This window comes from Sciurus vulgaris (assembly GCF_902686455.1).
Source record: "Sciurus vulgaris genome assembly, chromosome: 9".
Taxonomy (NCBI): domain Eukaryota; kingdom Metazoa; phylum Chordata; class Mammalia; order Rodentia; family Sciuridae; genus Sciurus; species Sciurus vulgaris.
In genome coordinates, this window is record NC_136469.1 from 53,918,672 (window position 1) to 53,935,980 (window position 17,309).

The following is a 17,309-nucleotide window of genomic DNA, read 5'->3' on the forward strand; positions in this document are numbered from 1 at the left end:
TAAAAGCCTGAGCCTGACTCTTGAATCACTCTCTGGTTTCCTATGTGAAGTAATCTCTCCCTCTGGCATGAACTCCAATCATGATGTCATCCTCCACAAAGTGATGCAGCCAGGGGATCTGTTGTGGAAGCCTGTGACATAATTTTGGACTTTTAGCTTCCAAAATTATGAACTAAATAAACCCTTTCCTTATAGAGTTGCCTAGTCTTGGGTATTTCATTATAGCAACAGGAAAAAGTAGCCAATACAGAAGTATGAAGGCTCTGAATTGTTGACTTATAAACTAACAAATTATCCTCCCATAATTTTACATATATATTATGACTTAAGAGAGAAAGTCTTCTGGACCAGAAAAACTGTCTATTATTCCCAGCAAAATGCAGCAGCCATTTAATAATCCATGAATACCTCATTTCTTCCAGAAAGTATAACTCCAGCAAATTCCTACATTTACAAGACTGTGAGTAGCATTGTTTATCAGCCTTCATGTGTGCTACAAAATTTTCATTCTATCAACCACTGATCTCAAACTCTTTTCCTTAAACCCTAGGTTTTTCTATCTTTAAAATATATTGATAAATCATCTCTGTAAAGATAAAACTCTATTGATTGCTCTTTTTCTAAGGAAAGAATTTTAAACTGTTCTCTTAAATAATGGTAGTAAATTATTCATAGTAAATTAGAATCAAACATTAAAATAATCCTTTTACATATGAAGTAAATATCTATTCATACATTAAAATATTCCTGCAGATGACTTTGTTTTGAGAAACAGATTTCTGTTGATAAAGCTCAATTTGGCCTAATCTCCAAATCTCCATTAGGGTCAAAAAGACATTTTAAAAAATCCATCATCATTTGTTTATAGCAGGGAGCCAGTTTGGACAAACTGAACAAAATGATGTCACAAGCTCATCTGAACAATCATAACAGTTAATGTCACTTCTGTACCTGTAGGAAATTAACACAGTAATACTTAGTATAGGTTGCACGTGGCCATTTGAAATGAAAAATTTTATCCCATCATAGAAAATATTTGCTAGATAGAATTGAGAAGAGAAGCACATGTTCTAATTTCTGTTGCACTTCAGAGAAGACTTTAGCAAGTAATTTATCTTTCAGTGAATGTGATTCTTTGTATTGACAATATATGCGTGTGTATTTTTAGAATATATGCATATGTGTAATTATATATCTGATAAGGCATAGAATTCAATTTGTTGTTTTTATAAACCTATACTTGGTAGCAGAGCTTAACTGTCTCTAGTTCTTAGACCTTATTTTTGCATACCACAGAATGAGCTAAACTTTTTAAGCTGTGCAATGATGAAAGTAAAACTAGTATTTATCATTTTATTTATTTTGTTCTATATACTTTATTTCCCCCACTCAAACTTTTTAAAGATGATTTTTTTATTTTTTGTTTTTAGATATACATGACAGTAAAGTGTATTTTGACATTCTATACATACATGGAGTACAACTCATTCCAGTTAGGATCCCATTCTGTGGTTGTATATAAGGTGGAGTTACACGGTTGTGTATTCATATATGAGTATAGAAAAGTTATGTCCATATAATCCGATGAACTTCTATTCTTCCCTCTCCTACCCTCCCTTGTTGTGGCTTAGCATCCACATATTAGAGAGATCATTCTACCTGTGGTTTTTTGGCACTGGCTTATATCACTTAGCATGATATTTTTCAGTTTCATCTGTTTACCAGTAAATGCCATCATTTCATTATTATTTATGGCTAGATAATATTTCATTGTGTATATAAACCATATTTTCTTTATCCACTCACCTATTGAAGGGCACCTAAGTTGGTTCCATTGTTTAGTTATTGTGAATTGCAGTGCTATAAACTTTGATGTGGCTGCATCACTCTAGTATGCTGATTTTAAGACCTTTGCGTATAAACCGAGGAGTGGGATAACTGGGTCAAATGGTGGTTCCATTCCAAGTGTTCTAAGGAGTCTCCATACTGCTTTTCATAGTGGTTGGATTGATTTGCATTCCTGCCAGCAATGTATGAATGAGCCTTTTTCCCCCACATCTTCACCAACATTCATTGTTTCTTGTATTCTTAATAATTGCTGTTCTGACTAGAGTGAGATGAAATCAAAATCTTCCATGATAAACAATAAAAGAATTCAAAACTAGAAAGCCTGTATTACAAAACATAATCAATAAGATATTTTATGAAGAAATGAAAAATAAAAGTGAAAATCAGCAAAGGGAGGAACTACACTAGAAGACTAGTCAGTCAAAGGAAAAACCAATTCAAATACCCCATTCAAATTTAAGACATATGAGGGAAGAGGTCTTGTTTGTCTGTGACAAGCAGGTGTGCTCAAAGCTTTTAGGCTTGAATACTGAAATCCCATTTTTGTAGAAATTGGATATCACTAATCTGTTTTGCATCTTGCTTTTTCTGTAACATTAACCGTAGATTTTAGTGACTTTAAAAAAAAATTAGAAAAAGTAAAATACTGAAAGAACACTGGCCTTGAAACCAGATGATTTTTTTTTTTTTTTTGGTTTCTGTTAACATTTCTATTTTATTCCTTTCACTTTTTCTCTGTGCACACATACAAATTATTTTGCATACTTAGAATTGTATGCATTTTCAATTTTATGCCTGGCTTATTAAATTAACATTGTCTTAAATATTGCTTAAGTATGTGTTAACTATTATTATTGGTTCTTTTTGGTTATACATGACAAAAGAATTCATTTTGACATAATTTTAAAAGCATGGAATATAATTTGTTCTAATTCAGTTCCCAGTACTTCCCCTTTCCCTCCTCTTCCTCCCCCATTCCCTTCCCTCTACTCCACTGATCTTTCTGCTATTTACTTATATTTTTTTGTTATTGTCTTATGGATATATTATAAAGGTGAGATTCACTGTGGTATATTCATATATATACATAGGAAAGCTAGGTCAGATTCATTCTACTGTCTTTCTTACTCATTCCTGCACCCTTCCCTCATTCCCCTTTGTCTACTCTACTGATTTTTCTTCTATTCTTTTTTTATACCCCCAGCCTTATTTTGGATTAGCTTCCACACATCAGAGAAAATATTTGACCTTTGACTTTTGGGGACTGGCAAATTTGACTTAGCATGATGTTTTCCAGTTTTATCCATTTATCAGCAAATGCCATAATTTCATTCTTCTTTATTGCTGAGTAATACATTGTGGGGAGCCTCTCTCATCCATGTTCCACGTCGATGAGAAAAGGGTTAACTGCCAGAGGAGGATGTATATCACTCGATTACCCCAAAACTTATCTACTCAATAAACACACAAGAGCCAATACTCTTTTTAAATGAGAGGGGCATGATGGATCTGGCCATACCAGCTCTGGCCTCAACAACAGCAACAAGTCGCCCAACTCTCTTTTATTTATAATACACAGGTAAAGGGGGCCAGGACCAGGAGGATCTTCTTTTGTGATGGATAGGATATGGTGGAGTTAGGGGAACCATTCTCTTAGGGGGAATATTCCAGAAGGAGACAGAACCACTCCCACGCAATGCAACAGGCTTCCTGGCAATCTGGGACAGACCTCCATGGCTATTAGTTCCTGGAAGCCAGGCCTCTACGTCCCATGGCTTAATCTAGTCTGAATCTGCTAAATAAGGATGGCTTCCCACAATACATGTGTATGTGTACCACATTTTCTTTATCCATCCTGAAGGGCATGTAGGTTGGCTTCATAGCTTGGCTATTGTGAATTGTGCTGCTATAAATATTGATGTATGCTGATTTTATGTCCCTTTTTTATATACTGAGGAGTGGGATAGCTGGTCATGCAATGATTCCATTCTTAGTTCTTTGAGGATTCTCCATACTACTTACCAGAGTGGTTGCACTAATTTGCAGTAGCACCAACAATGTATGAGTGTACCTTTTCTCCTTACATTCTTGCCACATTTATTGTTACTTTTATTCTTGATAATTGCCATTCTGACTGGAGTGAAATGAAATCTCAATGTAGTTTTAATTTACAGTTCCCTAATTGATGGAAGTGTTGAACATTTTTTCATGTTTGTTGACCATTCACATTTCTTTTGAGAAGTATGTGTTTAGTTTCTTTGCCCATTTATTATTTGTTTTGTTTTGGTTTTGTTAAGTTTTTTTAATTCTTTGTATATCCTGGATATTAATATCCTATCTGAGGATCAAGTGGCAAAGATTTTTCTCCCATTCTGTTGGCTCTCTCTTTATTCTCTTGTTTCCTTTATGTGAAAAAGCTTTTCAATTTGATACCATCCACAACTGATTTTTTATTTTATGTCTTGCACTTTAGAAGTCTTGTTTAGGAAATCAGTTCCTAAGCCGACATGGTGGAGTGTTGGGCCTACATTTTCTTCTAGGAGATGCATGGTTTTTGGTCTAATTCCTAGATCTTTGATCCACCTTCAGTTGAGTTTTGTGCTGGGTGAGAGATGGGGGTTCAATTTCTTTCTACTACATATAGATTTCCAGTTATCCAGTATCATTTGTTAAAAAGACCATCTTTTCTCCAATATATGTTTTTGACACCTTTGTCTAGTATCATGTAACTGGATTTATGTGGAGTTTGTCTCTGTGAGATGACCTGATTTTGAATCATTACCTCTCCATAGTTTCATCTTTTAACATAGATGAGAATGAGATAGAATGGAGGGCATCTAATACAGATGATCCCTGAATTATGATGGTTCAACCAAACAGTTTTTCAATGGTGTGAAAATGATACAATTTTAGTTGAATCTGTACTTTGAATTTTTATCTTTTCCCCAGCTGGCAATATTCTATATGATACTCTCAAGTTCCAGGGTGGGGGCATCTGCAACTCCCAGTTATTCATATAATCATGCAAGTAAACAGATTTTCTATATATACTGATTTTCTATGTATACTGTGTTATTAAGCTATGGTTGTCAGTAGGTTAGGTATATTAAATGTGTTTTCAACTTAGAGTGGGTTTATCTGGACATAGCCCCATCATAAATTGAGGCACATCTGTATTTAAAGGTTAGGTGATTCCAATTTTTTTTTTTTTTTGTACCAGAGATTGAACCCAGAGATACTAAACCACTGAGCCACATCCCCAGCCCTTCTTCATTTTGAGACAGGATCTCACTCAGTTGCTTTGGGCCCTGCTAATTTGCTGAGGCTGGTTTTGAACTTGGAATTCTCCTTCCTCAGCCTCCTGAACTGCTGGGATTACAGGAATGTGCCACCACACCCAACTAGATATTACAATTCTTATCAAGGATTAACTTACTTCCTCATCAACTATAATGTAAATTTTTATGTCTAATTTAGCTTGAGTTTTGTGAGGTCTAGATGTTTTCATTATTTAGCAGTGCAGGTACTCTTTATTAGTAACAGATTAAATGACCATAGGTTGTATAGAAAATACATCATTTTACCAAATTAAAATTTTATTAATATAATAATCATAAAAATTATATAAGAAATTAGAGAAAGGTATACATTTACCTTTCACAGTATTTTTAAGTAAATTAAATTTAATTTACAAAGAATATATTTCCTAGATTTTTAAAATTTTTTTTATTTTTACAGACTACATTTTGATTCATTGCACACAAATGGGGTACACATTTTTGTTTCTATGGTTGTGCACGATGTAGATTCATAACATTCATGTAATCATACATGTACGTAGGATAATGATGTCTGTCTCATTCCACCATTTTTCATTTTTCATACCCAGAGTAAAATATATTATGGAATAATTTTGTATATCATAGAGAATTAGTGACTGAGTTTTTATATATGCATTACTTAGTGTATATATAGGACGGGAAGTAACTGAAAAAAAAAATAAGACTTTGAAAGAGTAACATTCTCTAAATTGTGATCTACCCCTAGAGACTATAAAGTCCAGTGTCCTTCTGGTCAATGAAATGTGATCACTTTCTCATCAACTACAATGTAAATGTCTAATTTAGCTTGAGTTTTGTGAGGTCTAGATGTTTTCACTGTTTAGCAGTGCATTAAGTACATTAAGAACTCGGAAACAGGATTTAAGTAAGATTTTTTGGACATCTTAGGATACAAAGATATTCTTTTATTTTTATGGATTTGATTCAAAAAACTAATGAGAAAAGTAAAGAGTTTCTAATTCCATGTTTCTGTTATGAAAACACTAATTTTTGTAAATCACTCAAACACTATGTTTATCACAAATAGAGGCAGGCACTTAATATCAATCTTTTTTTTTTTTCTTTTTTTTTTTATTGGTATTGAGATTTAATCCAGTGGCACTTTACCACTGAGTTATATCCCTAGTCACCCCCTGCCCCCCCCCCCTTTTTATTTTTTTGTGGCAAGGTCTCACTAAATTGCTTAGGGCATCACTAAATTGCTGAGTTTGACCTTGAACTTGGAATCCTCCTGCCTCAGCCTCCTGAGCTGCTGGGATTATAGGCATGTACCACTACACCCTTAACATCCATCTTGAAAGTACAAATTATAATTAGACTAATATGGGATATCCTAGCACTGGAAGTATGTCATGTAGTACTTCATTACTCTGATAAAAATGTGCATTCTCTGTCTTCAGCACTCTTCAACCTTTATTTTAAAGATATTTCTTTGAAATATAAGGAATATTCAGAAGGTGACTTTGTGAATTTTTCACATAATTTCAGCATCCATGTAATTTTGGGTTACTTTTTTTTATGCTTTTAAAAATATTATATAGACTTAGTTTAGAGCATCTATATTTAAAAATAAAAACTAGGTAAAATATATGCATATACTGGTTTATTTGTTTTAAGAAGAAAAATAGCTACAAAAATTTCCCCTTCATTCTTGGTAAAAAGAATACCTATTTCAAAGATCCATCCTGTACAATATTTAATTTTCAAAAAGAATGTAACAAAATTATTACATTAGCACATGTAGCCTTAATTATACTGATGCCAACAGTTTAATCTTTTAAACTTCTCGAAGATTTACACCTCATAGGTCTCTTAAGAGTTTACTTCTCTTGAGTCCAATAAAATAATGTGTGATCTCAAAATTATAATTTGCTTAATTTTAGTCAAACTACTTACAAAATACATGTATATATGAGTTCTGTAATGCCTATTCATTGTATTATGTGTTCACCATGATAGTGTGGAACTGCAGTTGGTAGCTTCATTACAACTCTTGCTCAGCAGCTAACTGCAGCTATGATTATGGTGCTGTGGATTCTTCAAAGGTCAGCCATGAAGCATCACTCCTAGAACCACTCCAGTAGGCAAAACTGCTCATATATACATCTAGTCATTATTTCAGATCTATGCTGTTTATACAATTCTTCATTTTTGTGGGGAATATTAAGGCTAGTACATACATAATTTCCCCACTATTTTGGTTTTGGGGCATATGCATAGTTTCCACAAGTAACAAGTTTGAATTTCCTTTCCTTTATCCTAGAAAAACTGGAATTTACTAATGTTTTAAAGTTGAATACAGAGGATAATTAAAAGATCCTGTATATCTATGTATCTTCTATTAGATCCCAACTTAAAAGAATAAAATATTTTAAGTCAAAACAATTTGTAAAGCTATGTTTAGGTTAATGATTTTAGGGAAAATATCTTAAAATACAAATGTTTCTTTCATGTAAAAATATGAATTTCTGTAGTTTTACATGTCCGTGTGTATGTGTATGTTAAAGTCAGCTGCCTCTGAAAAGTAGTGCTCTTCATTTTGCTTAATGCAGTCCTCAATAGTATATGTAACATTATACAGTTCAAATAAATCTTTTAAAGTAACAATTAAATCTTAATATTTATTGTCATATCAGCACATTTTGTATGGACAATGAAAATCCACTTTAATTTGGATTTACAGGAAATCAGCAAAGTCAAATTTAATCTTTTCTGATTCAAAGAATCATCTTTAGTTCAATAAACTGTCTTGACAAAATATGCCTGAAATCTTGGAGGACAGTTCTCTGAGCAATACTCAAAGTTCAGTGTCCTAGGACACTGTCATAACAAAAGTTGTCCTCAGTGCCTGCCTTGTCTAAGAACAAATTGGCAACTAAAAATATTTACATCTTGGCCCAAAACATGGAACACACATTCCCCATTCATCATCCAAATGATTGAGTGATCCAAAAAAATATTTCCACATCAGTGTCATTAGAAATCTTGAAAGATAGGTTTTAAACCACTATATTTTCAAAGATGGTTAAGCAAAACAATAAAAATAAGAAGCCTAGATAGTTCATTTCTCTAGGGTAATATGGAAGTCCTTATAAGCCTTAATTTTAAAAAACTTTCAAATACTAAATACAGGCATGAGAGAAGAATGGTCCTCCTCAGTGTAAATTATTCACATCACTAAGTGCTTTGCAGATAACAAATATATGCATTCCTGGAGAAGCACAGTGTCAGTAGTCAGTGGCCTGAACTTTAGAACCAGACTGCTAGGTTTGAATCCCAGCCCCTACTGCTTACTTAGGCTAAATTACTTTGCCTCTCTGGGCAATAGTTTCCTCTTAATGTGTACTAAATAAGTTACTATATATAAAGCATTTAGAATAATGTGTACCATATAGTATACATTCAATATCAAATATTAATATATTTTTCAGGTTTTAAAACATATTGGAGAAAGATTCTATATCAAAGACTTCTAGTTTACTGTTTATTTAATTACGTGTATGTAGTATATGCTATGATTTGTACGTATATTTGTATAATCTGTATTACACAGATATGTAGTAACTGCATGGGCTGGTAATGTAACTCAGTGGTAGAGTATTTGCATAGAATGCTTGAGGGCCTGGGTTAAATCCCCAGTACCACACACATACACAAAAAAGTATTGCTTGCCTAAATTGCATAATATATATGCTATATATGTGTATTTTTATAAACAAATATATGTGCAAGTGAATAATATGAAAAACAAAAAACATGTTTGTAGCAAAATACATAACAGTAAAAAAAATTACAGTAGATTGAAAAACCTTATTCTTAGACCCAGTCTTTCATGATGATAAAAGAACAACATTTATTCTTTCGAAAGATCTCCACCTTTAAGTAGTTTATAATTGGAGCTTGGGCTATTTGCTTTGCTGTTCTGTTGGCTTAGTGTTTCCTTCAACATGTATTTATAACACATTCATGAAATAATCTTGTTAGGAGGAACAGTCTTCCTTTTAAAACATGGTACAGTATCAGTTCATGAATTTGAAGCTTTCTTGCTTTCTGGTCCAAAGTTTCAGAATGTCAGTTTTATGAGGTAGTCAATCACCAACTTGCCAGGAAATGAAGGTCAAAGGCTTACTTCCTTAAGCATAAGTCATCTTCCCAAGGTAGTTAGCTGGCACATATCCTTTCTGTCCTTGAGTTTCAGCTAACCACCACTCTTTATTTCCACTTAGATCACAAAACCTAAGTATATGGACTCTTTGGTACTCTTGAAGGCTGAGCTCATGGTCACTCCGTGCTTGAAAAGCATGAACTGCATAGAAAATCTAGACAATGAAGCAAATGACATTATTAGAACCAAAACCAAAATTTAGAGAAACATAATAAAAGTTCTCAAGATATTTGAAGCAATGTTAAAGTTTTCGTATTTTTTTCGTCACTGCCTAGCTTTTTCTGTTGCACTAATTTTGCTAAAATATGACCCAAATGAGAATGGAGTGAAATAGTCATTCTTACTCTGTTAGAAGAAGTTTAAATTGTCCATACTTGAAGGCAAGTGGGCAGTTTCTGTTAAAATATTTTAATGTTAATTCCTTTTGAATCAATAATATCTCTAAGAATCTCTTCAACAGAAACAAACTGGCAAATAATTTTACACAATAATGTTACTATAATACCTATATGTAAGGTGAAAAGATAGGGATGTGGGAATGGGCTAAAGGTTTCTTAGCAAAAGGAAGTAAAGTTCAATTTTAGACTCTCATACTGAGAAAGTTTTCTCATTTTGAGAAAATTAGTGTTATTAAACACCAATAACAAAATGCTTATGATGAAATAGTGAGCAAAGGAATATGTATAAAATTAAGTAAACAATACATGTTTAAAATTGCCAATTTCTCCATACTTGAGGGTAAAGAGGGGTGGGAGGGGTGGGGGGAAGGGAAAAAATAACAGAATGAATCAAACAACATTTGTTCTATGTAAATTTATGATTACACAAATGGTATGCCTTTATGCCATGTACAAGCAGAGAAACAACATGTATCCCATTTGTTTACAATAAAAAAAATAAATAAAAAGGATGACAGCACAGGTAAAAAAAAAAAAATTGCCAATTTCTTTGGTGGAATGATAAATAATTCTCATTGTTATCTCTTTGTTCCTTTGTTTATTTTCCAGAATTTTATAATGATATTGTATGAAATTTACAAGTTTAAAATACTTTAAGTGACTTAGAAGAACAAACCATATTTCAATTAAAAGAATTTGTCTCTAATCTCAAAAGAACACTTCAGAATTATTAAACAGGAAGCTTTAAAACAGAGCTTCCAGTGAAATCATAACTGATGAAAAATGTTATGTATAAAATTAATCCATTGACTAATATTTATGTACTCATTTGTTTAATCAAACATTATGAAGTACCTACCAAGTGCCAGATATTATTTTATCAGAGACCCTATTAGAACTCAGCTAAAAAATAATGTCAACAAAGCAAAACAAAACAAAAAGACCCACAGCACCACCACCAATAACAAAACCACACATAAGTGATATATTAACTACTTATGAACTGGATTTCAAAAGAACTAACTATATAAATGACAAAGTTGAAAAAGGGATAAATATGTCATATATGTCATATTCAGAGATAAATATATGAAAATAATATAGGGAGAAAGGCAATCAGATTAACTTTCAAAATACAGGGCCAATTGATAATAGGAATCATGAGAAATAAGGTGATGTCACTGAGCAAGGAAGAGACTGGGAGTGTGATGGAATGGGACTATGCTGTAATTTAGGTTCTATTTAAATCTTGAATGGTTATTTAACTTTTGGTTAAATTCTGATTCTGTTGCTTGCTTTATTGTCTTAGCAACTATTGCAAGCTGCTCCTCGAGAAGAACCATATTGTTATTGTCTGAATATTTTCTTCCTCCTAAAATTTGTGTATTTTGAAATCCTAACCCTCAAGGTGATGATATGGGACTTTTGGGGCGTGATTAGGTCATGAGGCCAGAGCCCTCAGGAATAGGATTAATTCCTTTATAAAAGAGCCCCAGGAGAAACCATTTATCCATTCCACCAGGTGAGAATCTCACAAGAAGGTGCCATCTATGTACCAGAATATTAGTCCTCAACAGACTGTAAAAATGCCAATGCATTGATCTAAGGCTTCCAGCCTCCACAATTGTGAGAAATTTCTCTCATTTATAAGCCACTCAGTTTATGGTATTTTGTTATAGTAGCCTAAATGGACTAAGGTACACATTTAAACTTGACTCCACTAACCACATCATGGTACACCAGTAGGAATTCAAATATTTGTTGATTTGACGTCAGTTATGCTGAAACGCTTAGCTATCATACAGCAGATTGTCTTGTATGATACAAGATAAAAACAGAACTTGTTTTTGGATGTAGATTATTTTATAACAAAAGTAAAGACGGAAAAATAAATTCTTTACCAATGGAGCAGTATCAATAATAAAAACCTTTTATAGAGCTTATGGCAGTTTACACATCACCTGTGCTTTATCCTCACTTGTGCTTTACCCTCAATGCTGAATTGAGACTTGGAGAAGAAACATACTTCTAATTATAGAACTAATGAGTGCTGCTAGGTCCCATATCTTCTAACTCCAAATCCTACTTTTGGTCCATGTTTCATAATACTTTAACCATACTCTTGTTCTAACAAGCATATTCAGAGTGTATTCTTCTGGAAAGGAACTGGAGTCTCTAATGTTTTGATACTACCGGTTTTGTTGTTTGGAAAATGAAAATACTAAACAGATCCACAAAAGCCAAGTGGAGGATTTGGTTTGCAAAAGCATTTAGGAATGTGATGTAATGTAATACAGCCCCTGAAAATAATGTGCAAGAGCCTACATGAATAGTTGGTAACCATCTATTGCAATTTTTAGAAATACTGTATATTCTTTACCAATAAGGCAATAGATTTTTCAGCAAGATGGATTATCTCCTAAAATACCATTTCTAAATATTTGTGGTAGTCTTTCACTTTGGCACAAATTCTCTCAAGGGGAATATAAAATCTTCTACCTAGATTTTGAATATGAAATTATAGTTTATATTTTAAACATTAAATATAGATTCTCACGAAATCATAAATTTAAACTATAAAATTATAACATGTGCTTTCAATACTTTAGATGATCATGGTCCAAATTTATTTAGGTTGAACTTTTTCCAGTTTTTATACAATTTATGTTAAATGGAGGCATATATAATCAAAATGGAAATAAGTCTTTACAGCCATCTTCTTAAAGTCTATCTCTTAGTTTAATCTTTTTTATTATTTTCTTTAATGTTAGACTACAAATTAGAAGTTTTCCATCTGAAATGCATTTAGGAGCTGAAAGATTTCTCATTTTCAATATTTTAATTGTCTATATTTTTTTAACTTTAAATGTTTATATGCTTTGTTCAGATTCATTAATTAAAACATTATTAATTTGTAACCATTGTAATCTAATTCTCTTTTCTTTTTCCTTGGCATTTACTAAAATGTCTTTTATTGGTAGCTTCTTTTCACTTAGAAACACTCTGGCTTATTTTATTTATAATAGTCTGAGTAAAACCCTGTTCTCCACAGTATTTACTGTTTCAAAAAAAAATAACATTCTGTATTATTGACTCATACCACATTTATTACCCACTGTTTATAACCATCATATCTTTCCCTATGGTACCATTGCTAGTACAGCATTCCCTTATTCTATATATTTGTGCCTTTCACTTTTTCTCCTGTGGTAAGTCACATTATCTGTCTCCACTGAATCTCATTTTATTTATTTTATCCCCGTTCTCCAATTAGCAACGAAATTCGTATTTTAATCTTCCTTTCCAGTTTAAAAAAAAAGTGCTTTCGATAATATTTATATAGAAAAGAAAAGAGCACTGATTCTTGCATATTGATCTGCCCTCTAAAACTAGGTTTCCATCATTATTAAGCCGGATTCTCTACAAATTGCCAAGGACAACATACTGACCAAACTAGGTGCTTATATGTGGTAGGCCCCAAGATTTGAGGACAGACCCCAAGATTTCCCACCCCAGTTATACATGTCCTATATAATCCCCTTCCTTTGATTGTAAGTGGGACTTGTTAATGTGATGGGATTTCACTCCTGTTAGGTTACATATAACAGGACATTTTACAGAGGTGCCTAATAAGATTCCTAAAAAATTGATTGAATTAGTCAAAAGGGAGATTATTCTAGGTGGGCCTGATCTTATCAGAAGAGACCTTTAAACAGCATTTAGGTCTCTCAGAAGGAAAAGATTTGAAGCCAAAGAGATGCTCACCGACTGACCATGAAGAAACAACCAGCCATGTGAACTGCCTATAGGACAGCTACATGGCAAGGATCTGAGAGCAGCCCTTAGTTGCTTAAAGTTGTCCCTGTCTGATTTCTAGCAAGAAAATAAATAGCTCAGTCCTGCTGGAGCAAGAAACAACTTTGTCAACAACCATGAGCTTAGTAGAGAATTTCAAATTTCAGAAAAAGACACAGCCCATGCAATGCCTAGATCTGTGAGATTCTGTGCAAGGCATCCAACTAAGCCAAGCTTGGACTCTTGACCACAGATACTGAAATAATACATTTGTATTGTTTAAGTCACTAAGTTGGCAGTGATTTTTATGCAACATAAGAACATTAATTCATACTATGCCATTACTATTTGATGGACAAAGGAAGAGAATACATTAGAAGAGGTAGGCACATTTGTTTGACTGCTTTGGTTATATTTGTTGATATAGCAAATATAATGAGGGTAAAAATTAAGTTCCTTGGTGTAAATCAATACTGTCAGATTGTGAATACCCATTAGCTCATCCCCATTATTCAACAAAGGCTCTGAACCATTACTTAGGGGCACTTCTAAAATACCCAGAAGAAGTCCATGCTTTCTTTCTGGGATGAGTATGCAGGACCCTGAGTGGATTGGTTCTGAGCTCCCCAAAAGCAAGATAATCATACTTCTTGATTACAACACAGAATGTCCTCAATTAAGCACTTTCATTAAGGTCAGTGTCCCATTAAAAACAGTAAATAACACTTTTGCCCTTCCCATAAGACTCCTGATCCAGAACTATCCTAGAAAGTGTTGGGTCTCTTTACACAACAGTCTCTCTTTTTGCTTGAGGAGAATGAATAAGCAAATTAAACCTCTAGAGCAGTGATTTATAATCTTTTAAATTAAAATTTTCCTTTGGAAAAAAAATAACAGAATGAATCAAACACCCTTACTCTATGTAAATGTATGATTACACAAATGGTATGCCTCTATTTCATGTACAGAGAAACAAGTTGTACCCCATTTGTTTACAATGAAAAATTTTCTTTTCCTTTGGAAACCTGTTGAAACCCTTGGAATTCTTATACCACAAATGTGTACATATACAAACAAATACATTTTTTAACATATTTGAGGAGATTCGTGCAACACAATCACATTCATACACTTCTTAGGTTCTTGAAGTCTAGGTTAAAAAAACTGAGCTGCAGTATAAAAATCACAGAGCCACTGTAGCCTAAATAAGTCTGAAATCACCTGTATCTGAATGGTTTTTTTACGACTGCATAGATGCACCATGAATATCAGGTAGAGACCCATCCACCTGTCCTTGCCAAGAACCACTAGAACAATCAAAAAGACTAGATTACAGCTTACAACATCCTTTAGCAACATGCTTTTGCAAAAGAAGTATTTCCACAGTTGTAAAGAATAGGGAAAGAAATGGAGACTCAAAGGAGTATACAATTAAGCCAAGTTAGGTTGCAACTGATGTTCCTGATTAAAAAACAAACACGAATCAAAACCTAAAAACCACAGAAAGTGCTTTTAGGGTACCTCAAGTATGAGATATTACATAATGTATTCTCATTGTTCTCAAAAATGATACAATTTACTCTTATTTTTCAATCACCTTATTGAGAACTCTAAAATGTGTTATTTTCTTAAGACGGTCACACCATAAACATAAGGGTGAATCATTTCTTTTCATACTTTCGAAGAGCCACTGGAATGGAAACTTTAGCCTTCTGACAAGGATTGTGAAGATAATATCATCCTTTCTGTTTCCAAGGGATGATGAGTAGTCTCATTATGAGAGGAGTCTGTGTGCTCCTTGTGTGCTTCTATTGACTGAAGTTAAGAAATAAAGGGAAATGTTCCTTCTCTTCTCCATATAGTAAATTCATTGGGATAGATTTTCCCTTTGAGAGGGAATGCCTTCAGTTTGAGATAGGTCATTTTATCTTTGAGGGAAGATACCAGTAATCCTATATCCCATCATTGTACCTAATAAGAACATTCTGAGGATAAAAGAGCCTACAATAAATATTGAATAAGAGTTTCCTATTACACTCAACTTTGACCAGTATGGGTTGTGTTATGGTTTAGATATGCAGTGTCCCCTAAAAGCACATGTTGAGACAAATGCAAGAAAGTTTAGAGGTGAAATGATTGGGTTATTAGAGCCTTAACCTATTCAGTGCATTAATCCTCTAATAGAGATTAACTGAATGGTAACTGTAGGCAAGTAGGGTGTGGCTGGAGGAGGTGAGTCCCTGGGAATGTGCCTTTGGGGTGTATATTCTTTCCTTGTTGACTGCGCTCTCTCTCTCTCTCTGTACTTCCTGGTGCCATATTCTCAGATGCTTCCCTCCACCACATTCTTATGCCATGATGTTTGGCCTCACCTTCAGCCCTGAGGTATAGAGTCTGCCACTCATGGACTGAGACGTCTGAAACCTTGAGTCCCCAAATAAACTTTTAATCCTCTAAAATTGCTCTTGTCAGGTCTTTTGGTCACAGTAGCAAAAAAGCTGATTAAAACAGCCCCTAACTAGAAATTGTCCTAATGTTCATCAACTGGTGAATGGTCAAAACATACTATCTCCGTGGAATGGAAAAGTATCAGGCAAAATTAAAAACAATAAAATATGTATTCATACTACAACATAGATCAATCTCAAAAACATGATAACAAATGAAAAATGCCAGTTGTAAACACCACAGATTGCATAATGCCATTTATATGAAATATACAGAAAAGGCAAATCTGTGGAGATGGGAAACAGTGGTTTCTTGAAGCTGGAGATGGTAAAGAGCATTGAATGCAAGTAGGTACAAAGGATCTTTGAGAGTGAAAGAAATGTTCTTAAATTGGATTAATGAAATGGTTACACAATTCTGTAAATATATTAAAAATCGTTGAAGTTTACAGTTAAAATTAATGAATTCCATATGGAATATAAATAAGACCTTAAAGCTATGTTGGGGAAAAAGTCATGAATTGAACAGAAATCAATACACTGTTAATGGAATAAACATAAATCATAAAATAGTTTTGGAGGGCAATATGGCAATGTCCCCAAGGCATTATATATATCCTTTGACCCTCCTATATTTTTAGGGATTTTCCTCATAGATATGTTCATAAAAGAGCACAAAAATAGATGAACAAAAATTTTCCTGAACTCTTTCCTAAAAGGTTCTAAGTATTTTTTATTAGGCTAGGGGTTCCATATATGACTTATTTCTATACAATAAAATACTATGGAGAATTCTTTAAGGAATAAATTAGCTATTTAGGTACAGTTTAGTCTATGACATATTGTTAAGTAGAAAAATCTATTTAACGCACATATGTTGCTTACTTGTATAAATATATGTATTTGTATATGCATGGAATATACCTGAAAGTTCATACACAAATATTGTCTTAGAAGAGCAGGAGTAAGAAGGCAATAAAGACGTTTACTTTTACTTTATATATTTCTTCTACTTTACCTTTTCACAAGTAAAATTTATTACCCCGATACAAAATAAATTTCTTAATAAAGTGTCACTAAAGAAAAAACCAAGTTAAATAAGAACTAGTTGGTCACCAATTGGGAATTAATAGTTCAATATACTGAAACTTTATGAGGAAGCAAAAATGAGCCCTACGTTATGGTTAACATGCCAGTGTGTGACAGGATTATACCAGTAGCCTTTGCACCAGTGCAGTGAGGGGCAGGTAGCCCTAAAAAGTATCCGTACGTAGCGTATCGCATTATAAAAGTGATTAAAAATGGCCAATTACTA

General features: G+C 33.3%; 1 protein-coding gene across 1 annotated transcript in view; it reads right to left on the bottom strand.

Moving 5' to 3' along the window:
* Window positions 1–6,336: 6,336 nt before the first annotated feature.
* The window catches only part of ARHGEF38 (Rho guanine nucleotide exchange factor 38), a 167,369-nt gene continuing 156,396 nt past the window's right edge, over window positions 6,337–17,309 (bottom strand). Inside the window, exon 14 of the mRNA XM_079154687.1 lies at window positions 6,337–9,508. Within this exon, the coding sequence (XP_079010813.1) occupies window positions 9,323–9,508 (186 nt within the window). The 3' untranslated portion in view covers window positions 6,337–9,322. The remainder of the gene's footprint in view (window positions 9,509–17,309) is intronic.